Consider the following 22503-nt stretch of genomic DNA (forward strand, 5'->3'; position numbering starts at 1 on the left):
TCATATCACTTTACAAACAGCTTCTTGGCCAACTGCAGGCCAAGTGACCCCCTAAATGCCACATGTCCTTGTAGCCCAGGAGCGCTGTTTCCTGGCAGGCTCTTCTCTCCCTGGACACTCCTATTACCAGAAGAGACATTTATTTCTGGCCCACATTTTCAAGCTGGCAAGAGGTAGTTTTGGTTAGTCAACAAAGACATCAGTTCCGATGGGAAGCCAAGCTAAGCTTTGCTGCTTTTTCCATACAGCTAGTCATTAATCTTGATGTCCTGGAAATTTTCAGTTTAGTTTAGTTTCAAGATAGGAAAAGGGAAGGAATTCAGATGGGGGTTTTGCATACCTTGAGGCTGATTATTCATATCCAAACTGCATGATTAAAGTCTTTGTCCTACAGAGAGCATTGCTGGAAAGATTATATTATGGAATGATCAAAGGAGGAAAATAAATCTAGGAGTGGTGAAATGCAAGGAATAGCTCTCTTTTCCAGCAGAGGTTGGGGGCAGAAACCTGTTTGCCACGTCACAGGATCCATCCTGAAGAGCTGCCTCAAAGAAACACAACAAGAAGTTACTGCAGTGAGGATGAGGAGAGCAAGAGATGTAGGTGAACAGTGAGTTGCAGCAAGTAAGAGAGTGAGTGCTGGGACAGGTAGAGGCTCCTTCTCTATCACCAGGCTATATGTTGAAATGCAGAGACATAATGAGAAGTAGCTGGTCAACCAGTATTGATAAATAGTAACTAGCACAGTAACTAAATAGAGGTATTTGAGTGGGTTTTGGAAATGGAAGCTTGATGTAGATGTTGCTCATGGTGGGCTGCTTTCATGTTGGCTGTGAGAGCCCTGGTCTACGGAGGGAGCTGCTCTGTGAGGGAACCTTCTTTTTCCTAATGAGTTTCTTCTGGTCTCTGCTGGAACATGAAAAAGCTCAGGCTTGGCCCCTTGAATGGGGTCAGAGCCTGCAGGAGCCCCTTTGCATGGCCCTGCGCAGAGAGAGCAGCTCACAGGCTGCTGGGGCTGCACAAGAAATGCTGATTTAGTGTTCCTGTCGGGAATGGCCTGTGTCCACTCCTGCTGAAGTAGAGTTCAGGGAGCAATCAGGATTTCATCTGAGTAGCTCTCACAGGACCTTCTGTGTCACTTGTGGGAAGTGGGGGATACGCATTTACAAAGCAGGTGGGTTAGTGTTGATGGGAGACAGATACCTGAGTCCTTGGGTACCGTTTGGTCTGAAGGATGTCAACTGTGTTTCGCGGCATCCCAGCCTGAAGCTGCTGTTCCCTGCAGGCACAGGAGCTGGTCAGGTTTTGCTGCTGTGCTGGGTGGGAACAGACTGCACCTTCTTCTAGAGATGGATGCTTAAAATCACTGCAGTGATTTTTTACAGGGGATTGGAAAGAAATGCTGCCAAAGCCTGGCAAAGCAGGAAGGATAAATAAAACCATTAGCATTTGGTTTTGCATCCAGCGTGGTTCTACCCTTAGTCTACTCAGTGACCTGGCCACAGGACCTCAGCCAGGCCCCATCCTCGGGGCGCTGCATGGTGCTTGCTGCTGAATTGAACTTTGCATGTGCAAAGAAAATCAAAGTCACTGGCAAAAGCAGGCAGTTTATTTTTGACATTCTTAGCAGAGAGGAATCATTCTGTAAACGTAAATCTATGCTGCAAGGTCCATTTAACTGGCTTGGAATCAGCCTGACTAATTACAGAGCTGTCTGCTTAGATTAACTCCCCGTCCCCCCTGCTCGGCTCTTTGTTTGCGTCTTGCGACTGGCTTTTTGCATTCTAGTCCCTTCCATGAAATGAAGCTGCTGTTCCTGCTGCCACCTCTGCTGCCTTCCATTATCCCACTGACGTGTGCTCAGGTTTTCACTGGAGCCGCGTTAGATGCGTCCCTGGGCTGAAGCGATGTAATGAACAGCACTAACCGTGGGGGGAGGATGGCAGAAGAAAGGCCCGGTCCTTGGAGCGCCGGCTCGGAGCCCGGGATGCCTTTGTAGAAATTCCCTCTGTTCTTTTCAAAGGCTGCGGGTGCATGAGGAATTGCACTGGCGCAGTTCTGCTTTCACTTGGTTTTTCCATGACGCTCAGATGTATAAAAAATGGTCTTGTTTTCCCTTCATGACTGCGTCACCAATGAGGTGGTATCTGAGACACTGGAAAATCCAGTGGGTACCCTCTTGCTCTCCCTTTCCCTCCCTTTCCTTTCACTGTCTTTCAAGGGCTTTAAAAGAAATCAGTCCATGCAGATTTCCCGTTGGTCCTTATCTAGCTCAGCGCAGGACCACATGTGGGAGGCAGAGCTCTGAGCAAGCCTCCAATGTCATTACCTGGCTGCTGCTTCAGTGATGGTGGAGTTTTTTAACTCCCACAGCTTGTAGCACTTTATCACTCTCCCTCTCTTGTTTTTTATCCTTCCCCCTCCACTTTTTCTGTCCCTGGCAATAGACACTTCCAGGATGAACACGGCAACTGCAGAAATAAAACTCAAATGGTCAGAAGCCTGGAGGGGATGAGCTTTGTGTCACCATCCTTAGGGTTAGGAGGCCTAACCCCTCTTCCGAGCAGGGACTTACTTTATTGTGTCTTGATACTGTCTTTATTTAAACATGGATAAAGAGCTTCTGAAAAAGGCATGACTTTTGTCTGATGTGACCAAAGCCAAAACTCAACCGGGATCTGCACATTCAGTAGTGCCCAGCTCATGTGTGCCTTGATTTTGTATCCTTTGGCCTCTGTCCTCTGCTGGCATGAACCGAACAGGACAAATCAGTGCCCATTGAGTCTGCTGTGTCCTGACAGTTGTTACTGCTTTTTCAGATTATCAACTTCTTCATTTCTTCTGGTTGGCTTTAACATTGTGGTAATGTGGTCAGGCCCTGTATCTCACCAGTGGGGGAAGGTTAGGGTTAGCTATAGCGGTCTGTGGTGTAGGCAGCCCCCACCTTCATAATGGTCCCATCAGAAATCATTGATATTTCTGCATGAATCCCTGTCAGCATCCACCACTTGGAAAGTCCTTTGGAAGTCGGCTGAGTAAGAGAGCCTTTTCCTTGCAGATCAGATGAGAGGATGGAGTTGGGTTACTGCCTTTGTGTTTCAGAGTGCTTGCTCGCACACTGGGGAGTTTTTCTGGCACAAGAAAGACTCCCTTGGCTGACGAGGACGAGCGTGTGAAGTGCAGCCCCTGTACTCCTTGCTACCTGCCTTCTTCAGCCAGAGCTAAATCTGGGCTCTCCAAGTCTCTTTTCTGTGGGTTTGAGCATTGGGTTTAGCAGCTATACCAGGTGAGAAGCTGCTTGTTGACCAAGGAGCCCTTTTTTTCCTAACTTAACACTTTATATTTAGATGCCTCCAGCAACATGAAAGGAAATGCAGTAACAGCTTGATCTGTCATTTGCCATTGATTGTGACTCATCTGAAATCCCTGTTTCAGTTCCCTTTCTTGTTAGTGTGGCCACCTCAGTATTGTCCAAATGGCTCAGCCCCCAGGCGACGGTGTCACAACTGTTAGGTACTGTGAGGGCTGGAGGAAAGAACAGCTTAAAGATTCACCTAAAACCAGCAAACTGAAATGTTCACTGACTTGTGTCAGTTGTGGCAAATGCTTATTTACTTGACCTGTGCTTTGAATCTGTCAGTCCCTTCTGCTGAAATACCAAGCACCAGGTATTCTCATTCAGTGACAAATTGAGGGCTTGATACAAATGTCAATAGGAAGGACTGAGTTGCACTTAGTGCTTCACAAAGGTGCCGGTGCTGCAGCTTCAGCTTTAACATTTACCTCTTTGGTAACCTTGTAGACTGTATAAAAACCTGAATGTTGAAGGTGAGTTTTAATGCTTAAAACAGCAATCAAAATAACAATACAAATACAGGCCAGGAACTGTGGGTTTGTACTGGTTAGTATTTTAGGTCAGGAAACTCAAAGGCATGATCCATTTGTCCTTTCCAGCCCAGAAAAGGAGCAGTTTGATTGAAGCTGATTGAAGGTAGCCTTTAATTCATTTGGCTTCCTCCCAGTTTCATTTTACAAGCCCTTGCAGAGTTCACAAAGACAGACAACATGGAGATGAAGCACCCACGGAGGGTGTTTTTTGAGCTCTTCTCTTGATGTTTTCTTAGATGTCATTGTGATGCTTGCGGTTCTAATGAGTTTTCTCACATAAGATCAAAGCGTTTGAGTCGATGGATTGTCACGTGCTGTGGGGCTTTGTTTTTTGTTTTGTGTTTTGTTATCTTAGGTGTGAGTTTCAACAGTGTTTATACCCAGATCTGGAGAGTGCTCCTTCACCTGGCTGCTGACCCCTACCCCGATGTCTCCGACCTGGCCATGAAGGTCCTCAACAGTATTGCCTATAAGGTATGTCCTCTGTGTTCATGTGTGGCCATGAGGTTTTGTGTGTTAATTTTCTTCATGCTTAGGCAAAGTGTAGGCAGACTGAGCTGAATGGGTGCTCTGGAGGGCTCTGCCCAGTTCAGTCTGGATCTGTTGCAGAAGGAGCTTTTAATGTTTCAAGATGATAAGACCTCATATGAACTCTTGATCAGGTAAAAGAAATCAATGGGGGAGGGCCTGGGGTTGGTTTAGGATATGAGTCAGGTGCAGAGCTTAGACAGTAGGTCTTGTTTAGAAGTCTACTTATCTAGATCAGTCCCTGGGAGAAACCTTAAATATACCTCATTCAATTATCCGTTTGCAAACTGATTTAGATTATGCAAGTGGGACTGGCCTGCAGACTGAAGCCACAACGGCTCTCCAACCCAGGTGAACTAGTACATGTGAGTCAGCATGCAGACACCCCTGCCACTACTCACCTCTTCAACCCAGGCCTAATCCACCTAAACCACCATCCTCATCACATTTCATCCTCCGAGGGTGACAAGATGTCCCTGGAGGCTGCCGTCACAGCTGATTCAGAATTGCCAGCCTGGGAGCTATAGAAGCACCCTCACCTTCCACCTCAAACGAAGCACCAGGCCACCCCAGAACATCTTCTCACCAGCTGCCTCTCTCCTCCCGCCCCACTCGGTGGTGTTGGAAAGCTGGCTGAGCGCAGTCCTCCCCACATGCTTTCTGGTTGCTCCAGCATCAAGTCCATGAGCCATTGCAATGCAAGATGACTTCTCTTACTGATGATCTCCAGTCAATAATCCTCGATCTTCACACTTGGGCTTCTCAGCCGAAGTTGCAGTAAGAGATGCCAGCATTGTGCACTACCATTTAATTGCCTTAGAGATTCTTGCTTTTAAATCTAGTTTTCTATTGAGAAAAGAGTGATTTATTTGAACTCTTTGTTTTTAAGTATACTTGTCAGTGACTGGTGAAGTCTGGGGTTTGGGATAGAGAATTAACAGTGGGGCAATGAGGTCAGCCCTTCCCTGATGATACGGGTGTACAACAAAGCACTGTCAAGCTGGAGATGCCAGTCTAAGGTGGATAAGGAAAGGACAGGATTCCCCTCTCTGCTCTAGGCGCATGGAATTATTTCAGTTTTGTATATTTGAAATGTTACTGCTACTGTGGGATTAAAGGGGTATAAAAAGGACCCAGATCTGCTTTTGCTATGTTCAATACTTTTCCAGGACTTAGCTCCTCACTAGTGGAAGGAGGTGTCTCAGTGTTAACACAGATGCTGCTGTGCCCTGCAGTGCCTCCACTTAGCTCTGTGTGGGTCTGCTTAACCAGCAGGACTCCTGAGCACTGTGTTGTAGTACCCACAGTGAATGTTATGGTTGATTTGGTAAATTCTGTGTTGATTCTGACAAGTGTGGTCCTAAATATCTCGGTATTGGATGGAGTCCAGAGGCTCAAGTGTTGGGTATCCTGCATCTCATGCTCTGCTTCCAAGGCAGCTGCTCTGTTCCTGGCGTTCTAAGGCAGCAGCTCTTCAAATGGTTTTGCAAAACAAGAAAAGAAGCATCCCAGAGGCATGCTTCAGCGAGCAAAACTTACTTGTTCTTCTCTGCCTTAGCCATAAGATCCATGAGGAAAGTATTTAAACACGCAGTTTGGGCAGCTGACTGTATTGTGGGTTCACTGCTGTGCGCTTCATGATACCATGGGCTTTGCTCTTGCCAGTGCCACCTGGCTTAGGTGGCTTCTGAAAAGGCTTCTTTTGTTTTAAAATCCCCAACAAACCAAACGAACCTGTTAAGAGCCCATCAAAGTGGAAGTTAAGGCTTCAGATCCCAGGTTGTGATCTGGCCTTGATTCGCTTTGTTATGGACAAAGCTCCTGCGGTGAGCAGCGCTGCCAGGATTTCCAGCCTGAGCTCCTGCTCTGCTGGTGTGAGCACAGACCCGTTGTCCTGCTCTGATGATGCACGGGATAATAATGCAAATTGTGAACAATTAAACTTTTTGCTCGCTGTATCCTGAGGCCTCTCCTTGGTGCTAATGGAGCTTTGCTGGACGTACGAGGGAGCAGCCTGGGTGCTGCTCACGGGCCCTGGGGTCCTCCGGAGCCGGTGCCAACAGTGAATTTTCCATTCTCTTGTTTGAATTTTATCACTGAATAAAAACAAAAGTTGTTTTTCTTGCTTAAACCACAACTACTGCTTCAGGTGAAGTAAAGCACTTGAATAACAGTGTTCCAGTACCTGAAGGGGGGCGACAAGAAAGCTGCAGAGGGGCTATGGGCAAGTGCCTGCAGGGACAGGCCAAGGGGAATGGCTTTAACCTGCCAGAGGGGAGACTGAGATGAGCTCTTAGGCAGAAGCTCTTCCCTGGGAGGGTGCTGAGGTTCTGGCACAGGGTGCCCAGAGAAGCTGTGGCTGCCCCATCCCTGGCAGTGTTCAAGGCCAGGTTGGACACAGGGGCTTGGAGCAAGCTGCTCTATGGAAGGGGTCCCTGTCCGTGGCAGGGGTTGGAGCTGGAGGAGCTTTAAGGTCCCTTCAACCCAAACCATTCCATGAATATTTTAGGGGTTTAAACCTTTTGTTCTAACTATTAAAAGATTCAGAGAATGAGGCTTTATTTTGAGGCTTGGACAGCTGCAGTTCTCTGATGGTGCCACAACTGAAGTGCAGTCTGTCCGGCACTGCCTGTTAGCACTGTGCTCCTCAGCCAACACCCCGAGCACATGAGCTGGGGTCAGTGACTGCAGCTCCCATTTCAGAGCACTGAACATTCAGCTCAGAACGCTGCCGAGCTCAGCACTTCGAGGCTGTATGCTTTGACACATGTCTTATGATAGGCAGGTGTTTGTCATGTAGCTGGGCTGCCCCGATGGGTGATCAGACAGCACGTTGAGGGCAGTGTGAGTAAATGCTGCTACGCTTTTTGATCCCCTGCAGTGAAAAGTGGGGCCTGTGCTGTGAGCTCCGTGACTGTGCAAGTGTTCAGGCTATGAGTCTGCATCTGTGCAATAGTTATTTGTGAGGCACAGCATGAATTTCAAGCACAGGTTTTGTTTTCAAATGCGACCAGTCCTATTCTGTTTCTTTAGTGGAGCTGTGAATATAGATCTTCATCTGTGGGAGAGCTCCCGTGCTCTTTAAATAGGGGGATGTCTTTCTGAGCAGCCGGTGAGTAGGTTGCACAGGCGTGGAGGCTTCCTGGATGTGAACTGCACCGTGGTATCTCATGGGCTGATCAGCCACCACCGGCTCCCACACAGATTGTGGCTGTGTTGGGATTTGTATTTATGGTGCAGGTTGGGATGGTGCAACTCTCATTCCCAGCCTGAGCTTTTAAAAGATCCAAACCATGCTTTTTTGTGTGTACCAAAACAAGCAAAAAGGACCCAGTAATCAGTGTTGGCCTTTTGAGACTTTCTGAAATCACAAATAATTAAGGGCCTCCTCCCAGGCTGCTTCATCCAGCTGCTTTAATGGAAGGTTGAGGCTGGATTATAGAATCCTATAATTGTTTAGGTTGGAAAAGACCTTGAAGATCGTTGAGTCCAACCATTAACCCAGCACTGCCCAGCCCACCGCTAACCCATGTCCCCAGGCACCACATCTGCAGTCAGTTAAATCCCACCAGTGATGGTGGCTCCACCATTGCCTCAGGCAGCCTGTTCCAGTGCTTGACAGCCCTTTGGTGAAAACTCTTTCCCTAATATTCAATCTAAACCTCCCTTGGCACAACTTCAGGTGGTTTGCTCTCATCCTATTGCTTGTTACGTGGGGGAAGAGACCGAATCGCCTCACTAAGGATCACAGCCCTGGGTTGCGAGGTGGGAGGAAGAGCTGGTTGCTGAAGGGGAACCCCTGGGCTTCCTCCCTGCCCCATGGCCCCTTGTTTTGAGGTGCTGGCACAGGTAGCAGGCCGCAGCTGATGCAGGCAAGAGGTTTATGTGTTAGTCAGAGCTGTTTCCCCGTCACAAAAGGGTACTTTGTGGTAAGTGTTTTCTGCCTAAAAAAGAATCATCTTACGTGTTGGGAGCTGCAGGGGGGCTTTTTTCATCCACATTTGAAACACCCCCACACAGTGATGAGATGCTTTAACCGTGCCTAGCCCCCGGTGTGCCCGTGTGCTGTGACACACCGCGCCTGGCGCTGCCTCGGGGCTCCTCAGGACTCTCTGTGTTTTCTCTCCAGGCGACGGTAAATGCTCGTCCCCAGCGCATCCTCGACACCTCCTCGCTGACTCAGTCTGCCCCTGCCAGCCCCACCAACAAGGGCATGCACATCCACCAAGTCGGGTAAGCAGCAGCATTGCTTCCGAGTGCTTTTGCCATAGGGATGCAAGTGCTCCTGGCTGGTCACCAGGAACCATCCTGGTTGAACGTCTGGATAACCTCTTGTTTTAGCACCGCAGGGTGTCCAGAAACAAAAACTATAGGGAAAGGCAGAGATTTTCTTCCAGTTTTTCTTTTCAGGACAAGAGTAACAAACTGCTCTAGTTATCTGAAGATGAACTGAAAGAATGGGCTAACTCCTGCTGGTTTTACTGGTGCACTCTGCCTCTGTGGTACCCAAAGTTCCCATTGAAGCCTGATATCTATTTTCTGCCCTTTCAGCTGACAAAAGCCAGGGTTATCTGATGTTCAATAAGCCATGTCTAAACTGCAGGGGAATTGGGATAATGGTGTGGGCAAAGCTAGGACTGGAAAGTTTGATTCTTTCCCAAAACCTGCTCTCCAAGAGCAAACACCGCACTTCAGGTCATAGAATCCCAGACTGGTTTGGGTTGGAAGGGTCTTTAAAGCTCATCCAGTGCCAACCTGTGCCACAGGCAGGGACCCCTTCCACTGGAGCAGCTTGCTCCAAGCCTCTGTGTCCAGCCTGGCCTTGAACACTGCCAGGGATGGGGCAGCCACAGCTTCTCTGGGCACCCTGTGCCAGTGCTTCACTGGATGTAGCAGCCCTGTAGCCAGTGTGCACCAGTAAGGTTCAGAGTTGGAATGAAGGGCCCAGAACTGCACAGTGATGGTTTCTGGTTTTATAATGTAACTGTGCCACAAGATAAATCCCAATTCACGAGTAAATTAAAATGCTTTTCTGTGGGCTCACAGGACTTCCAGCCTCCCCAGTGAAGTATAAATCTTATGAGGAGAAACAAAGTAAAAGTGACTTAATTCACCTGCAAGAGTCTCAGGTCCGGGGATACCTGAATCCTTTCCTTCTCTTTGCTCCTTAGAGGGTCACCTCCAACCACTAGTACGAGCAGCTCCAGCCTGACCAACGATGTGACAAAGCAGCCAGTCAGTCGGGACATGGCCTCTGTCAGACCCGCCAACGTCGGCAGCGTGGGGGTGCAGTACACTCCCCACTCCCACCAGTTCCCCAGGACAAGGAAGATGTTTGACAAAGGGCCAGAGCAGGTAAAGACTCTTCCCTTTCAGATCCAGCTGCTTCCCCGCTCCGTGGGCTTTTTGGCATGTTCTGTTCTTTGTGGTTTGTTTCCACAGCCCTCCTGTTTGCTTTGCGCTGCTGTTAGCTCCTGAGCACCTCCTTCTAACCTGTAAAATAAAAATGGGTTAATTTTGTTTCTTCAGGATAAATGTTGTTTGATAGCTTCTGATAGGGCATTATTCACTTCTGCTACCAAGAAATGTTTAATCACAGTTGATTGCTTCTTCTTTCACAAACATTTATCTGCCTGAATGATAGCACAGAGTCAGATCCGTGACCCTCAGATGCTTTTCCTCCAGCCTGAGCAAATGCAAGCCCGCATTCCTCAAGCAAGACTAAGAGGTGCTTCTGCACTGGAGTATTCACCTTCTTCCCAGCCGCCTGCACCTGCTCTGTGTTTAGCAGCCCTGCTTCACTATGGATGATGGAGACAAAGAATAACCCCCTATGGGTCGCTCTGCTGGAAAGGAGTTGGTAGGTTAAGAGCTGAGAGCCCCTCTGGGAGGAGCAGCAACTCCTCCTTGCAGCAGAGCAAGCCAACAGGGCTTTTGCATACCTTTTGCATACCTTTTAGCATTCTGAAGATTCATCAGGTACTGGGCAGCTTTCCGTTCACGGAAGCTTGAAGAGCTGATGTGGTGCCAAGTAGAGCAATCAGTCAGATTTTAGAATGCACAAACGATGTGAATGTCACCTTCACGTGGCTCATGTCAGGTGAACACGTTGAGTCCAAGCACACTCGGACGTGCTTGTGGCAATCACTTGAAGACAGAGGCTGTTCCCAACTGGTGGTCAGTGGTGTTGAGGATTCGGCCATCTGGCAGGAGCTTTGTGTCACCCTCTCCCTCTGCTTCAGCACGTTTCCAGGATTTTCCTGGTGCTGGCTCTGTGGATGAGAGGAAACAGAAACGGCAGCAAGTCAGCTCTACTGCTGTGCTAATGCATGAAGCAGATGGAGGGAGGACATCGACCTTCCTCTTCTCCCCCCAGTACAATAGAAAGGACTCTGTAATATTCTTCCATGGGAGCTAATTCTCCATGAGACTGATTCTCTCCATGGGAGGTTACTCTTCCATGGGAGGCTGTGTGTGCACCACACTCCACCAGGCAAGCAAACAGTGCAGCTTTTAGGTGCTCTGACTCCTGAGCAGTAACTGCCCTTCACTTATGTTGGCACTTCTGCCTTTCCTTAATGAGTGCTCTCATGGAAGCCTCTGGAGGTGGAGAATCAATTCTGTGAAGAAGAAAATGTTGAAGCCTTTTCATGAACACCCTCACTTCCCATGGGAATGGCAGCTGGGATCATACTTTGTTTTCTCTTTGGGTGTCTTGTGCTTTGTAACATCCTCATCCCACACCTGCCCTTGGTGCGAAGCCGTGTCTGGCTCTGCTTTATCCTGAATCATCTTTGCTACTCCACTGTTTCTCATGCCAGATGCTTGGGAGACTGTGAGGAAACTCATCCTGGGACCTCAATTTGATGATGCACTGATGCTTCAGACCTGATTCATACGCTGGCCTGGTTATGCCTTGTGCTGTGCAGATGAGGGAATTTGCACGTTTCCAGAGAGCTAATGTAGTGACAGATTTTAACGCTAGATGTACAGAATTACATCTCCTTGGCAAGGTCTTTGAGCTTTTTCCGCCTGCTGACGTGGTGAAGGCATCCTGGGTATTGCTGTGTGTGCATGTTGGCGTGTGCACGGCAGGGGCAGGGGCTGATGTCCTGTTCTCTCTCTGGGCAGACCACTGACGACGCCGATGACACCGTTGGGCACAAAAGTTTCATTTCAGCCACAGTGCAGACGGGGTTTTGCGACTGGAGTGCCAAGTATTTTGCTCAGCCAGTCATGAAGGTAACACTCTGTTTCCTCTGTGCATACATTGTGGGTCGCGGCACCCAGCCCCTGAGAAGTGCTGCTGTCCTGAGCGAGGGCTAGAGCCTTTCCTAAGTCTTTTTCCCTTCCTTTTCCTTCAGTCTGGGGAGGGAAAGGAATGGACTCAGGTGCATCATGCTGCTCTGGGGAGCTGCGTGACCACTGTGCTTGTGAAGTGAGAGGGAAGAGGTCACCAAGAGTTAGTAGCAGATGGGGCAGAGGTGTATTTACAGGGAAAGAGTTCAGAACAAAGCCCTGGACCCCATGGGGGACGTTCCAGAAAGAGCGTAGCAGTGAGGGGAGGTTCTGTAGCTGACCCAGACCCACCAGTTTTGCATGGTTGCAGGTTGCATGGCAGAGTTGTTTCGTTTGAAATGTGCTTGTCTATGTAGTGGAAGTTGTATTAGAGTAACAATGCATAGATTTTTTATATAAATAGGAGTGAGGAAGGTTCTTTATTCCAGAAAGGGCTGAGAGGGGCTGGGGGAGGAGAGATGCTGGTTTCTGTCTGACATCCTGGCTGAAGGCCCCATAACCCCACTGGCGCAGGGCGTACCCTGTGCCTGAAGCCAGCCTTGGCTCTGTGCTCTCATGTGTGACTTCAGAGCCCTGCTCTGCTTAGGGGCACCCTGTGTAGACATCTTCAACTTAAAAAGGAGAAAGGGGGAATGATGGGACATCCACAGGAGTGCCTGTGGGGAGATTTGGAAGCATCATTGTTGGGTTTTAAAGTTAAACATCAAGTGCTACTGTGGCAAAGAATGAGGGTGGAATGACAGATCCTCACTGAGCTCTTTTCCTAAGTGAGTGTGTTCTGGTAACTAACTTGGCTTTGTCTGAAGTGGGAGGTACACCAAAGCCTTGTTCTAGAAGAAAACCAGCCCAGAGCTCTTGAGAGATAGGCAAAGATCATCAGTGACTGGAAGGGGAAACTGTTAAATTCCCAGAATCTTTTAGCCAAAGATCAGGTTTCAGTTTTAAGTGTGAAATCAAAACAAGCAGTAAATCTTCCCTTATTACACTCAAACACGATAAGGCAGGGCTCCAGGTACCCTGGGAGTCAAGCAGCACAAACTGTAACAGAACTTTCAGCTTAATTTCTTGGAGGTACTGCAATTTCTGTGAATAATAATAATGCACAGCTGGTATTAATGCCATTACCTGGGCAACTCCACAGCAGATGTTTGCATCCAAGCACTGATACCTAAATCTTACTAATGAAGGAATAGTACATTTTATGTGCTGCCTCATCCAGGAATTGCCACTGCGCCATCCATCACCACTCCTCCACTCTTCAGGCATGTGGGATCGCTGGGGAGGTGACTGCCCCTAAGAACATCAGAAAAGCAGCTACATGGCAGCCGGGTTCTGAGCAGCTTTGATTTCTCTAGAGGATCACCAGGAGGAAAGCCGAGACGGTGAAGAGATTGCCTGGCACTTCCTGAGCTGCACGGGGAATGAGTTCCCTTCTGATACCATTAGAAGAAGAATTCACCAGGACATATGCCTGGCCTGTGGGGCTTGGTGCTGGCTCAGGCTTCCAGCCAAGGCTTCTCTCATCAAGTTTTGGTGTCTTGATTCAAGTCCAGCAGAGTACAGGAGGAGGAGGATGGTTCTTATTAAAAACATTAGTCTGCTTTCTAAGAAAAGCTCTTTCCAGTGAAGAGGGATGTTTTATTAAGGAAGTAAATCATGGTAGACAGCACTTCAGGCTCTGTCGTAGGTAGGTGGGGAGCTCCGGGGGGGGGGGGGGTTACTACTTCATGTGCATAAAATGGAGGAAGTTACTTTAAGGACAAAACGTGGAGCATTCCTGTACTAATTCACAGAAGCCAGGGAGGGGGAGTCATGGAAATCGAGGTGTCCCTGTGCCCCAGTGAGTGCCAGGGTGTTCAGTGTCCCGCTGTGAGAGTTAAGGTACTGCAGGGTACACCCCTGTGCCTCCCACATGTGCAGGGGCCTCTCTCTTCAGCATTTGCTAGCATAGCAGGAGTAGCAGTAGCCTGTGTGACAGTGATGGTTCCGTTAATAGTTTTCTAAGTGTTTGCATTTGGAAGTACTCACTGGCTGGGGTTGAGGTTTCAGAGCACGGACTGTCCTCAACAGCAATGATTTGGGTGAAGTTTGAGCAAAATGAAATCCGTGTTTCCTAGTAAGACAGGGAAGAGAATTGATTTCCCCATTACTTCTGTAAAGCAGCTTTAAGAGGCTAAGTGGAGAAACATGTGTGTTATCCTGTCCTAACAGGGGATTATATGTAACGTCCTCACTGGAGTGGGTGTGTGTGCAAGGGGCAGGAAGAATTCCCTCTGTGAGGGGCTTTGGTTGCTGCTTGTGTAACAGGCAGGAACATGGGGGTTGGCTGGGTTTCTGCAGACTGCTCCTTTCCTAGAATCCCTGTTCCTGCAGCAACAAGGAACAGACAGCCCTTGGCTGGTGGCTGCTGTCATTTGGGAACTTCAGCCCCAGGAAAAAGGCAAAGAGTAAAGTCTACCACGTCCTGATGGCAAAAGATTACACTGATGTTTAATTTCAGCACTTCATTTGGAGATGCTGCCTACCATCATAAACAGGGAAAGGCAAGACAACTATCCCTGTAATGAATAAACATAAAGTGACTGTGAGTGCATCTTAGTCATATTTAATTTATTAATTTAGTTTTGCTTCATAGCCCTTGCTCTGAGAATGCTTTCACTGGAAAGACTGAGGGATTAATTTCCAGTGTAAATCACTGGCTCAGTTTCAAGCCATCTACCAAATTGGATTTATTTATTATCTAATCAAATAAACAGAGAAGGGAAACGCTGCGTCGTGTGCAGGAAGAGCAGATACCTACCCCAGCTCTGCTCCCTGCAGTCTGTCCTCTTCCTGGAAGCTCCTGTGGCAAAGGCTGCTCTGCTCACCACAGGCGGTCCTGGCTGGAGAGGCACAGGAAAGCCTTGTTGCCAGCTGTCAGGAAGCCCTGAGCCGAGGAGAGCGGGAGCCAGCATCTGTTATTTCCAGGACTGGCAGAACATGCAGGCAGGAGCTGGTGAGGATCCTGGAAGGTGAGAATTACATAAGAAACCCTTCCTGATAAATCCCTGCCTCAACTCCAGCGCTGTGTCTTGGCCCGTGTTCAAAGCCCTGGTAGAGAACCGAGCCTTGGGCAATTGCTGCAGTAACCTCAACCAGGGTACAACTGATGTACCACTGGAGCCATCCACTGAGTTCCCTGCCCTGCTTTAAACACTGGCCTCCGCAGCGAGGGGGAGACACAAAGTGTTAAAGAAGAAAAGCTTCGCTGGCTTTCAGATGACACTGCGTGGGGGGAGGTTTCAGTATCAGGACTGGTTTCTCTTCGAGTGGAGGCTCGGACCCGTTGGGAATTGGTGGCATGTCAGGATCCTCGTCATGTTGCACTGTTTGCTACTCTCCATCTGCCTAAACAGGAGCTGGCTGGGAGGGAGACAAAGACATGAATGGTGAACCTAAAGAGTTCTTTTGAATAAGAATTTGTGGTTTTCCAGCCAGCAGCAGCCAGGCAGGAGGTCACAGCTCCCTGCTGCACACATCCCAACATACTCCTGGGCTTGTTTGTTACCAGAAGCTCCTTCACAACATGTTCTGTGGGATTCATCATTTCGTAGATCATTGCTCCCTCCTGACAAGTTCTCCCCCACAGGCAGAGGGACATGGAGGAAGGGGCTGCGTTTTGCTTCATGCTCTTTCTGCTCACTGCAGTGAGGCTCTAAGGCCAGTCAGGCCTTGCCTATTGAGCACAGGTACACTAATTGCCTGTGTCCCACTTAACTTGTGTGGAGCACCTGTGCCAGGGTGCAGTTACTTTTTAGGGGTCTGCTGAGTCCAACAGAGTTTATTCCGTTAAGGGTATTGTATGTTCACTCTCTGCTAACACTTTAGAAGGACCCATAGGGATTTTTCTGTGTTATTCCTGGTGGTTTTCTTCTCTCAAAACTCTGTGACCCTCTGCAGTATCACTGAACCGTGCCAGGTTTCTTCCTCTGCAGGCTCAGGCCCTTTTACTTTCCCCTTTGAACTTGTCTGCTCACCAAATTCAACCAGCATCAATCATCTTGAGGGTGACACGAGGACTGGTGAGACCCAGGGTCTGTATCCAAAGTGGAGGCACCACGAATAATGTCTCCTGCTCAGCGAGTGTATTTTGGGCGTTTTCAGCTGTGATCCCAGCTGGGCCTGCAGGAAGCTATTGGACACACACGGATCCTGGAGGAAGCATCTTTGCAGGAGCCTCCCTTACGAGCTGCAAGGTGATGACATCCCCCGTCTGCAGAGCCTTTGGCACAGAGAATGTGCTTGGTTGAGTCAACTGTACCAAAGCCAAGACTTAAACATATGCCCTTAGTGTTCTCCTGCTGCACGGATATGAATTGCATGTCAGATGCTGCATGGATGTAACCCCATCCCAGCATAGTGATCCTTGGGTGAGCATCTGGAACTCCCCTTTGCTCACACCTTTGGAGGAAGAAGAGGAAGACAAAGATGGCAAACAGACGACTGTGGAAGCAGAGGCCATATGTGAGTTGCAGGTGCTGCAGGAAGATGCCCGGGCACAAAAAGTGGAAGTGGCCAGCTAAAGACATCATCTGTTCTTTGCTGCTCTGCGGGGAAAAGGACTTTTGCTGTCTCCCTCCTGCCAGAGCATTTCATCCTGCAGTCATTTGGTGTCTGAGGCTTGTCTTGCCACATGTGGTCTGCTGATGCTACAGCCTCTGGGGACTGTACCCTGGGAGATCTCGTTAGAGGAGGAATCTTTATTACTGATACCAGATGATAAAAACAGCTGCCTGCTCAGCCTCCTTGGAAGAGTTCTTTTCCTTCAGACCTGAAGAGCCCAGAAACTCCTTTAATCTGCTGTTCTTTATCTGCTGGAGTAAGGAGCACTTTGCTCAACTGCAGAACTGTGAATTTCTTAGCCCTAAACTGTGAAAGCCCCTGGTGCCTGCAGCAGAATTTACTGTTCTGCTCCTTCCCGTCTCCTCCCCTGGCTTTTTAGGTCTGTCTTTAATTTATTCCCAGAGAAGGGGGATTTTCATTAAGGTGTAGGTGTAACCTCTCCGCTCTCACATCTCCTTTGATGTATTTTATCTTTGCTTTGTTTATTGCTTTACATTATCAGTCATCTGTCATTGCCTCTCTAATAGATGTTGTAGGCCTGAAAAAATGAAATAGTGCTGGTTTGGTTTGAGGTGCTTGTGCCAGGAGGGAAGGGGGAGGGTGGGTTTCTTCTTTTGAATTTCTTTTAAAGAAGCAGAAACCCATCTCAGTAGTAGCTGTTTTCCAAAGTGTGGTGCATTTTGAGGACAGTGTGATAGTGACAGACGGTTTAAGGCTGTATTCAGGGGAAAAAAAGTGTGTTTGTGAGGAATGGGGAATGACTTTGTCTTCTGTGTCTCCCTCCTTCAAGAGTTTCTCCTTTCGGAGCAGCCATCATCAGAAGAAGCTAGACAGAGTCCTGTAGCTCAGCCCCATAACTGATCCAGAGATGCTTCCTGTGTGTTACAACCACGGGTGGTTTGAATGTGCTTGGTTCTTCAGAAACCCTGTGTCATTCACTTTGGAGAAGTGCCTACGACTTAAAGACAAAATATAGGACAGCAAAAGGAAATGAGAAGAGATTACAGATGGTGGGGAAGATTTAGATCAGGAAGATGCTCAAGTATTTAATAACATAAGGTCTCGTGAGCTCCTCTGTTTACCGCCTCAGGCTTGGAGCCTAAAGAATTTATGGCTGAGTCTGACATGCACGTGTAGGAGTGTGTGTTACAGAGGCAGTTCGTGGAGTTTTGATGGTTACTGTTGTTTTGTGTTGTGAATATGCTGGTACACTGAAAGATCCCAGAGGAGCATGACTTGGAGAGCCAGATCCGCAAGGAGCGAGAGTGGCGGTTCCTGCGCAATGCCCGGGTCAGGAAGCAAGCCCAGAAGATCATCCAGAAGGGTGAGTGACTTCCTGCTTGCCCACACTGCCAGCAGCTTCCTTCAGCTCTGAGCACGGCGCTTAGGCAGGGCACTGACCTGTAAGCCCCCGGTTAATAGTGACTCAAGAGGAAGAAGAGCCTGTTCTCCCTCCCATGTGCAGGCGAGGTGATGCTGTGCAGTGTTTTGCTGATAGTCACCTCTCCGTTCTCAGCTGCTGATTTGTTCCCCAGATCAGGGAGGGACCATTTCAACTGTCAAATTTCTGCCTTCCCCTTTGAAAACTTAACCACGGTGTTAGAAATCAGCATGGGGGTCACAAGCAGAGCACTCAGCCAGAGCACAGCACCAGGCTGGCCACCATGCCAAGTCCAGGGGAGCCTAAGAGCAGTGACTGCTTTGGAGGAGGAGGGGAAGCAGCCATGAAGCAGCCTTCCCCACTTCCAGGAATTGACAGAGCATCCGATGTGCAGTGCAGGCACTGGCTCCCGGCTGAGGGCAGCAGCTGAGCTCCTCAGCCACATACCCGGGCACAGCCGGCTCCTCTGCGAGAGCCAGAGCGCCTGGCATGGAATCAGTAATTCGGAGGCCCTTAGCAGATGCTATTGATTTACCATTTGGGCTCTTCCTCCCTGCCCTGTAAAGTTCACATGGGTACCATAGGTTGTGTTTTTAAAGGGATAGAAGGTGGAATGCTGTAGGATAAAAAGGCAGGGACCCCTTCCACTGGAGCAGCTTGCTCCAAGCCCTGTGTCCAACCTGGCCTTGAGCACTGCCAGGGATGGGGCAGCCACAGCTTCTCTGGGCACCCTGTGCCAGCGCCTCAGCACCCTCCCAGGGAAGAGCTTCTGCCTAAGAGCTCATCTCAGTCTCCCCTCGGGCAGGTTAAAGCCACCTCAGTGATGTCTTTCTCACTCCACTCTCTGCTGAACTCTGTAAATGATTGCTCACTCCTTATATCCCCTTATATTTTTTAATACCTTTATGCATGGTTTATGTGTGCTGCTTACACATTTCCCTCTAACAGCCTCAGGTTTGGGTTTCATTGCTGTGTCCTCTCCAGAAAGCTGCTCTATTTATGACTCCCCACACCGCTGTGAGGCAGCGGTTGTGCTGGGACTCTTTCAGCACAGGAATTTATTCAGCTCTAGTGGAACCCAATGACGTTTCCCAGGAATTTGCACACTTAAATTATTCTTGCCCCTGTGCCTGGAACAGCAGAGCTGGGGAGCAGCAATGATGGGAGCTCTTCTGGCATGCTCCCGGCAGCATTCCCAGGGGAGTGCGGGGGCTGCGCCTCTCCCGGGATGCTCACAGAGGCACATGGAGCTGGACATGACCGTTGTTTGCTGAATGAAGAATTGCCTGAGGCTCAGCCCCCTGCCTGCACCTCCTCGTGTGGAGGGGTCACTGGGCTCGAGTCAGGGCAATGGGAAGCTTAATGTTGTGAAACTGCAGAATATCATGAACCAGAGTAATAGAGAAATGGAAGTGGAGCCCAGGAGGCGGCCTGGGAGAGCTTCTTGAATACAAAGAAGGGATTCTTTGTGCTTACCTGGAGAAGTTAAATCTTTTTTCTAGACGCTGTTCACGTTTGGTTGCTTGACCTGAGCGACCAGAGTGCAGCAGCCATTAAAACAAAGAGAAAATATGAAACATTAAAAAGAACTAAAATGGAGTTCCCAGCTCTTAATGAAAATTAGATCAGATGGGTGCATTCTGAAACGAGCTAGGACTGAGTAAATGTCTCCTGGGCTTACAGGTTTGTGTGATGAATTCACACTGTGACAGAAAACTGCAGCATCAGGGGTACCAACGCTGGCTCTGAATAGCAGAGTGTTCTGAAGAAGAGAAGGGAAAGGTCTTTAACCACCCTCTGAATGTCTCCATGGAAAATGTATTTTTCATTGGCAAATTAAGCTAGAATAGTTTAAAACCACTGGAATGGAAGGTGAACTGAATAACCCACAACCAAGACGGAATGCTTCAGCATGGGGAGAAATGGGTTTGGGGTTTTTTCTCTTGCAAAAATAACATTGTTTTTTCTGTCAACACAACCTGGTGTCTCTCTGGGCTCGGCTGCACTTGTTTGTTCTGTGCAGCTCCCAAATCACAGCACCCCCTGATTTGTCACCAGTTTCCAGTTTGTACCTTAAGACGTGAGACAATCGGTGCGGAGGAGTCAGGGCCGTCAGTAGCTGGGATCTGAGCAGCTTCTGGAGGGAGGGAAGCGTTGGGAATCTGTTGTTGGGAACTGGGGGAGAGGAGGAGGAGAGTGGTGAGATGTGGCGCTGGGAAGCTCGTCCCTGGGGGGGATGTTCCCGGGCACTGAGCCGTGGCCGCCTCCTGTTCCCCACAGGTATTTCCCGGCTGGATGATCAGATCTTCCTCAACAGGAACCCGGGCGTCCCCTCTGTGGTGAAGTTCCACCCGTTCACACCCTGCATCGCGGTGGCTGACAAGGACAGCATCTGGTAAGCGATTCTGTGGGTCCCCAAAGCACGTGTGGAGGATTCAGAGCAGCACATACGGAGTGTGGCGTGGCACTGCCATGTGTGTTCCTTTTCTTCCCCCTGCTCCATCTTGTGGCCGTCCTTCATAGAACCCCAGAGTGGTTTGTGTTGGAAGGGACCTTAAATCTTATCCAGTTCCAACCCCCTGCCATGGGCAGGGACCCCTTCCATAGAGCAGCTTGCTCCAAGCCCCTGTGTCCAACCTGGCCTTGAGCACTGCCAGGGATGGGGCAGCCACAGCTTCTCTGGGCACCCTGTGCCAGCGCCTCAGCACCCTCACAGGGAAAAGCTTCTTCCCATTAGCTAACTAAGTCAGGGCAGAGTCCTGCTGGAGCTCAGTGCCAGAGCTGTAAGGTCACAGCAAGTCCCCTTCTTCAGGAGGTGCTGGCTGAGAGAGCTGCAAGTGAATCCTGACAGACTTACAGTGGTTTTTTACACCTGAGCTTTTATCCCGTTTCCTTCGCAGAAGCTTCACATCCATTATTAATAAAATGCTGCTGAACACCAAAGGGGAAAACCAAATGGAACTGGTATCAGACGTACCTAATTTTTAGCTTTGCTGCAGTGAGTAGATCTCTTTACGGCTCGCACAGAGAACCAGGAACTGACTCGATGTTTTTTCCTCCCACAGTTTTTGGGACTGGGAGAAAGGGGAAAAGCTGGACTATTTCCACAACGGGAACCCCCGGTACACCAGGATCACAGCAATGGAGTACCTGAATGGACAGGACTGCTCCTTGCTGCTGACTGCCACGGGTAAAGAACACGTTTTCCCACATATGAGGGCATGACTGGGGGGGGGCCTTTAGGGAGTTCAAGTCCGTGTGAGCTGCTCTGGACCTCTGCTCTCCCCTCTATGAACTGGCCCAGCCTGACCCTTCCCTCCCCTGCAGCTTGCCCGCCTGAGGAGCATTTCCAGGGTCACACCTGAGAGTTGTTTCTGCCTTACTCTACACACTAAATTTCTCCCATAGTCCTCAGTGTCTCTCTAGTCTGTATATCTCATCTAGGGGAAACAGTTCTCCAGAATGCCCTATTGCATCATATAAGGTAGCATGAAGGGCTTTTTCCCATTCATTGCTCTGTAAAGCTGTGAGTAAGATCTGCTTCTCTCCCAAGGAACCGTTCTAAAGCCATCAGTTTAAGTGTTTTCAATAGCTCTTCAAACTTCATGCTGAAATGTACAGGTTGGGTGTAATTAAGAGAGGTGAAAGAGGAGCTGAGAGGGCCTTTCGGACGATTTCCTTTCAAGTGATTGATTCCTTGCACAAAAGTTTCACAGATGGGGAACAAATTGAAAAAATACAGGATGTTCTTGAAAGATCTGCTGCTGATGGGCTGGGCTTTGATTCAGCTCCTTCTGCGGGGCTGTGTTTTGTATTTAGCAGGATACTTTTGTGGCTCTCTGCACCAATAGCAAGGAGGACAGAGACGAATCCTAGAGAAAATGAATAGCTCAAAGAAACGGAGCGACATCTAATGTCAGATGTTATTTGAGGGAAGGAGAAAGGCTCTTCTAGAACAGTTCCCGGCAGAACAATGCTTTGGGTTTCATGGATGTAAGATGAGAGAGAAAAAACAACTCTAGTAAAAAGGATTAAGTTCAAGTGGCACTCAGTTTTGGACGTTGTATGACTACAGTTCTGCTTCTTCCTTTGTCATGCACAAGCAATGATGAGAGGTCCACCAGCAGTGACGCTGCTTTGTGTTCTCTTTTCACCCAAGATGATGGTGCCATCAGAGTGTGGAAGAACTTTGCAGACCTGGAAAAGAACCCGGAGATGGTAACAGCCTGGCAGGGGCTGTCGGACATGCTGCCAACCACACGAGGTGCGTCCGCAGCAGCTTTTGTTGGGGTGGGGGATAAAAATCATTTGTGATGCAGGGTTTTCTCTCGGGGTGTGGAGAGTAAAACGGGTTTCTCAACTTCAGCCATTGGTAGCATCCTTGTTCAACAGTCTCTGCCTTCTGGAATGGCCTTTTCCCAGGTGTTGGGGAGGAATTGTTTTCCATTTCTCACTGGAAACTAAATCCAACAAAACGGGAAGCCCAGCATGGCAGCTTCACACACACTGAAGAACAACCAGAGCAGCCTTTTTGCTGGGGAGCAGCAGGGTACAGAGTCCTTGTCCTGTACAGGCTTCACAGCAGCTGGTTTGCTCAAGCATTCCACTTAGCTATGATCCTAAGGAGAGAGCTGTAGAACAATGGTGGACTGAGCACTGCCCTGCTCTTCTGGCCGTGCCAGGACATTATTCCCCTTCGGGTGGGACAGTAGCTCACGTTGCCTCTTTCCTTCTGATGGGCTGCTCAGCCTCTGCACAGCTTTGCATGTTGCACCTGGGACCTACTTGAGCCTGAGCTCAAATTT

The 22503-nt window shown here is 49.0% G+C and overlaps 2 protein-coding genes across 5 annotated transcripts in view; one reads left to right on the forward strand and one right to left on the reverse strand.

Annotated features, from left to right (window-relative positions):
* SGSH (N-sulfoglucosamine sulfohydrolase) overlaps positions 1-22503 on the reverse strand; it is a 291535-nt gene that overhangs the window by 173161 nt on the left and 95871 nt on the right. The window lies entirely within an intron of this gene.
* Positions 1-22503, forward strand: part of RPTOR (regulatory associated protein of MTOR complex 1) — a 110886-nt gene that overhangs the window by 73662 nt on the left and 14721 nt on the right. For 2 of the 4 annotated variants that reach the window (XM_057414226.1, XM_057414225.1), the window contains exons 21-29: positions 4244-4362; positions 4713-4781; positions 8546-8649; positions 9588-9771; positions 11548-11658; positions 17536-17641; positions 19979-20093; positions 20764-20888; positions 21858-21962. In XM_057414226.1, the coding sequence (XP_057270209.1) occupies positions 4244-4362; positions 4713-4781; positions 8546-8649; positions 9588-9771; positions 11548-11658; positions 17536-17641; positions 19979-20093; positions 20764-20888; positions 21858-21962 (1038 nt within the window). The remainder of the gene's footprint in view (positions 1-4243; positions 4363-4712; positions 4782-8545; positions 8650-9587; positions 9772-11547; positions 11659-17535; positions 17642-19978; positions 20094-20763; positions 20889-21857; positions 21963-22503) is intronic. The other 2 variants (XM_057414228.1, XM_057414227.1) reach the window with 1 other exon arrangement.

Source organism: Pezoporus wallicus, unplaced genomic scaffold, assembly GCF_028554395.1.
Source record: "Pezoporus wallicus isolate ANWC-B61680 ecotype Strahan unplaced genomic scaffold, APGP_CSIRO_Pwel_v1 contig_11546, whole genome shotgun sequence".
Taxonomy (NCBI): domain Eukaryota; kingdom Metazoa; phylum Chordata; class Aves; order Psittaciformes; family Psittacidae; genus Pezoporus; species Pezoporus wallicus.